Source organism: Lactuca saligna, chromosome 1 (genome assembly GCF_052625555.1).
Source record: "Lactuca saligna cultivar CGN05327 chromosome 1, ASM5262555v1, whole genome shotgun sequence".
In the NCBI taxonomy this organism is placed as follows: domain Eukaryota; kingdom Viridiplantae; phylum Streptophyta; class Magnoliopsida; order Asterales; family Asteraceae; genus Lactuca; species Lactuca saligna.
In genome coordinates this window covers 42585737-42590667 of record NC_136417.1, presented here as the reverse complement: position 1 = coordinate 42590667, position 4931 = coordinate 42585737, and the positions used below count along the sequence as shown (strand labels likewise).

General features: G+C 33.6%; 2 protein-coding genes across 2 annotated transcripts; one reads left to right on the top strand and one right to left on the bottom strand.

Annotated features, from left to right (window-relative positions):
- The first annotated feature begins 520 nt into the window (after positions 1–520).
- Positions 521–2993, top strand: LOC145034215 (carbonic anhydrase Nec1-like). Its single transcript, XM_078982586.1, has 7 exons — positions 521–732; positions 861–1078; positions 1837–1943; positions 2047–2161; positions 2230–2397; positions 2599–2652; positions 2797–2993. The coding sequence occupies exons 1-7, from the start codon at positions 651–653 to the stop codon at positions 2863–2865; spliced, it is 813 nt and encodes a 270-aa protein (XP_078838712.1). The 5' UTR covers positions 521–650; the 3' UTR covers positions 2866–2993.
- An 18-nt stretch (positions 2994–3011) lies between these two features.
- LOC145034224 (aquaporin TIP1-1-like) lies at positions 3012–4639 on the bottom strand. The gene is made up of 2 exons (XM_078982599.1): positions 4177–4639; positions 3012–3606 (listed from the first exon to the last, which is right to left on the bottom strand). Exons 1-2 carry the CDS (start codon positions 4558–4560, stop codon positions 3238–3240), a joined length of 753 nt encoding a protein of 250 aa, XP_078838725.1. The 5' UTR covers positions 4561–4639; the 3' UTR covers positions 3012–3237.
- Positions 4640–4931: the final 292 nt, after the last annotated feature.

Here is a 4931-nt window from a genome sequence, read left to right as displayed (position 1 = left end):
TGTATTTTAGTTTTAACTTATATCTATAAGTTTTTTTTATCTAATTTTATTATTTCAAAAAACTTCAAACTACTTGTATTGAATATTTTTATACAAATAGAAGTTGTATCTTTCATTTTCCAACTACCAATTATCAACGTCTAACTTACATATTTTCAAGGTCTCTGGATGACAAATATAAAATTTAAGAAGTAGCAATTAGATTTGCTAAGGAAAAAAAAAACTACCGACTATCAACTGTCAAATAACAGCTTTCAACTAAACATGTTCCACATTTGTTTTCGTTCTATACCAATATTTCCAATTTGTCTCTGAAAAATATATTAGATGTTACTTCTTAGCTATCAATAGTTAAACGTATTTTATTACCTTACTAGATTTAAAAGAAAAAGAAAATGGTATTTTATGATTCTTTCCTTGGTTGCATCAACCACTAATAGTACTTGCGTAGTACGTTCCATCAATTTTAAAAGAAAAAGAAAGAGTATTTATGATTCTTTCCTTAGAAGTACACCACTTAACTACATCTTCTTAACTAAACTACCACTTAGCTAAATTTTCAGGTCTCCTCCTCCTCCTCTTCCGCCACCACCACCACCACCACATCACCACCATCAAATCCATTGGCCTTCTACCTCAATAGCCACACAATGCACATTGGTTTCAGAATTTGGTCTTTACTACTTTTACTTATCATTTTGCATCCCATTCTGATCTATGCTCAAGAAGTTGGTTAGTTCACTCCTCCATACTAATTCAGTTACCTTGACTTTATCATAACATGCTTTGTTCTACATTTAGTACACAATTCGAGCCATTTTGATCCTTGTCTAATTTTGATGGTTTGAATTTGTGTGTAGAGGATGAGAGAGAGTTCGACTACATAAAAGGAAGCAGAAAAGGACCATTAAAATGGGGTGAGCTACACAAAGAATGGCATGCTTGTAACAATGGTAAAATGCAGTCTCCGATTGACTTGTCGAACAAAAGAGTTGATATCATTCACAAATCTAACAAGTTGGCAAGGAGCTACAAGCCATGCATCGCAATTATAGCTAATCGTGGACACGATATAGCGGTGAGACATCTACATATCTACTTGATAATACATTAATTTAGAACAACATTCAATGAAAGGTCTATAATATATATACTAAAATAATATAGAATATATCCGTATATAAAATAAAATCTTTTTTTTGGACCCATTACCAAGTTGCTGGCGTCCATGCATGATGCACCCCTACATGTATGTAGATCTACCCCCTCAATACACCCCCACCCACATCATACATATCCATACACCTATATTTTATTAAATAAATTCTAGTGATTTATATGTGTTGACTTTACCTTCTTTATTGAAAATGTAACATGGGTATATAATATGATGTAAAAGTAATATGGTAGACGTACACAATAAAAATTATATACAGTATACTTTTTAGTTTAACGATAAAGAAGTGACCATTAAAAAATTAACATGAGATGAATTCCTATTATCCGAGACATATAAAATTCGATATACAAATCCAAGAAGTATCAACCCCCTAACGAGTCACGACTATCAGCTAATTAATAAGTTATTATATTATATTAGTAACAGGTTTAAAATATGACCGTTACACAAAAGACATGCACACACGTATTGGTGAAATTAATTGATTTCTTGAGTTTTTTTAATCGAGTTGTGCTAAAATAATCCTTACACCCCACACATCAATAAACCTATAATACTTATGAAGAAAAGTTTCATTATAAATATACAATACAAAAACAGTTTTAACTTGTAAGTAATTTTTATTTAGCTTCATTTGATTTATAATTTGAATGTAGGTTCATTGGGAGGGCAATGCTGGCTCGATAGAAATAAATGGGACGGTTTTCTCACTAATACAAGCCCATTGGCACTCACCTTCCGAGCACACCATCAATGGTAGAAGGTCAAATTCTCTCTTTATGTTAACTTTCTTAATAGTCAAAATCAATGTCGTCGACTTTTAAGTATGTTGACCAAATTCATTGAAACTAATTTTGACTTTTCAGGTACTCTTTGGAACTACACATGGTTCATAAGACCACAGACCCGACTTCCAAACACAAGATTGCAGTCATTGGTGTCCTCTACAAGATTGGAAAACCAAACCCTTTTCTTACCAAGGTAAAAACATGTTGATACTTTTAACAAAAAACAAAGATATATTAGTTTGTAAGCAATTTAAATTTCAGTTGATTCCAAATATAACATCATTGGTGAAAGATGATAAAGAACATAGACACCCGGGGGTGATTGATCCTATAGAAATCCAAATGAGTTGCAGAAGATACTACAAGTATATTGGATCACTCACTGTCCCTCCATGTACTGAAGGTGTCGTTTGGACCATCAGCAAAAAGGTAGGGGCTATTTGGTAACATTCCGAATAAATTTGTCTCCGAATGAAAAGATATTTTTAATCATTAACTTTATGCATGTATTTACTTTTTGCTATCGAAGAGTATTTTAAATATTTTATAGATCGTGAAACTAAACGTATCATTTATTTCAAGGTAGGATATTATTACATTTTGTTAATATTTAGATATTTTGTTGTGTAGGTGAGGACAGTATCACTTGATCAAGTTAAATTGTTACGTGATGCTGTTCATGATGTAAGTACAAAATGATTCTTTTTATATTGAGAAATTTTATAGTTATCATGCAATTTTTATAAAATAATTATTAAATGGATTTTGGTGTTTAATTTTAGGTATGTTAACAATTTTAATAACTATATACTGGTGAATAAATTGCAGCATGCACAAAAAAATTCAAGACCATTGCAGCCAAATCGTCACAGAGACATCCAGTTGATTGGTCCATGAGAAAGCAACTAAGAGCAGTTTCTAATTTTGAATAATTACTTATTTATTTATGTTTATACGAATGTTATTGTATTTGTAACACCCAAAATCTTGAAAATATAATAAAATGTGAGTTTCACTTGATGAAAGTGCAATGGGAATAAATATACTGAAACAATCTTTCATATACCCAAACAGTAAATAAAACAAACAGATAGAAATTAAACATCAAATAATGAATACAAACCCGTTGATCTTTACAACATCAGGGACAAAACGGGTAATTCACACTCCAATATCGACAGACCATAAACAAACAAACGAAATCCACCGAAAAAAAATCAAATTTTGAAAAATACATTCTTAACTTTGAGAAATTCGCTTTTATAAACTTTAAGCACTTGTGGGCAAATGTTCATGGGTTTGGTTGATGAAGAGGGATTCATAAACAAGCCCAGCAATGCCACCACCAACCAAAGGCCCAACCCAATATACCCAATGGTTGGCCCATGTCCAGCTCACCAAAGCTGGCCCAAATGACACAGCCGGGTTCATGGATGCTCCGGTGAATGCCCCACCCGCTAAGATATTTGCTCCAACAATAAAACCAATTGCAATTGGTGCAATTGTTCCCAAATCACCCTTTTTGGGATCTACTGCGGTTGCGTATACTGTGTACACGAGCCCAAATGTCATTACAATTTCAAAGACCAAAGCGTTCGATACTCCAACTCCAGCAGACAATGAAAATGCACCCACAGCCTGCAAAAATCGATATTTACCATTTTAAGTTGCGTATAAAACATACAATTAATTTCCAAATTATTCTTTAACTACTATTTTGTAACATTTATTTTAATAGCCATATACATGTTTATGTAGAACGAGGCGTTATGTCAAGATTAAAGTATGAGAGATTCGAATTTGAAATGTTTAAACTTTGAATGATCACCACTGAACAAACTTTTGATGGTGGTTTAATATAATATATATATAGAGATGTAGTTAAATGATTTTCGTTTTATTTTTTTAGTTTTATAATTATTATTTTCTTTTAAAACAAGAGAATACCACAAAGTTGAAACATGAAAGAGACAACTTCATTCATTTAGAGTACTTAACTCCTAAGTGGATTAGTGAATCGGTTGACATCAGTTAATATATTTTAAATTATAATTATAAAGCTATTATTAACATTTTAATCTAATTATTTTGATATAAACTACTTAGATTGTACTAATTATATAACCCTTATCTATCCATTTTCATGTAAACATACAGAGATTAAATTAATTGTGTTTATAAAAAAGAAAATCAATATGAAATCCTCACCATGTCATTGGTAACAAATTTGAGTAGCAAGCAAGCGACAGTGGATCCAAGCAACTGAGCAATCACGTAAACAATACCACGGATCAAAGTGATGTTGCCGCCAACAAAGGCACCGAAGGTGACGGCGGGGTTGACATGTCCACCGGAGATATTTGCACCGACGGAGACAGCCACGAACAAGGCAAAAGCATGGGCAATAGCAGCCGCCACAAGGCCAGTAGGGGTGGCAGCGCCGTCGCTGGTTAGCTTGCTGAAAGCCATGCCGGAACCTGAACCTGCGAAGACGAAGATAAGGGTGGAGATAAACTCGGCCACCCCGGCCTTGATGGTATCTGGGTGCCTAAACTCATCATGTCGGCCCACGGCGACTGCTCGGATCGGCATAGTTAGGATTGATTAGGCGGCGGTGATAGGCGGAGTAGGGAGGAGTGAGGTTTGAACTGGTATGTACATCGCATGCAAATGTGGCTGCTTATATACTAGTTTTGTTTTTGTGTTTTACCTGCTACTGCCGGTTTACCGGTCACAAAGGTCTCCCCATATTTTTGTTATTAAAATTCGGGTCTGATAATAAAACCACTATTTATTAAATAGTGGGCTTTTGGACATTGGTTTTGCTTTGAGTTTTGACAAGTCTACTTCGCGTTTAATAATTAAAATAAAGTTTAATAATACGATACGACATTGAGAGATTGATATATAAGATTGTCAAACAAAAAGAATACGATAAGTTCATAATAATGAGTTGGGGTTTG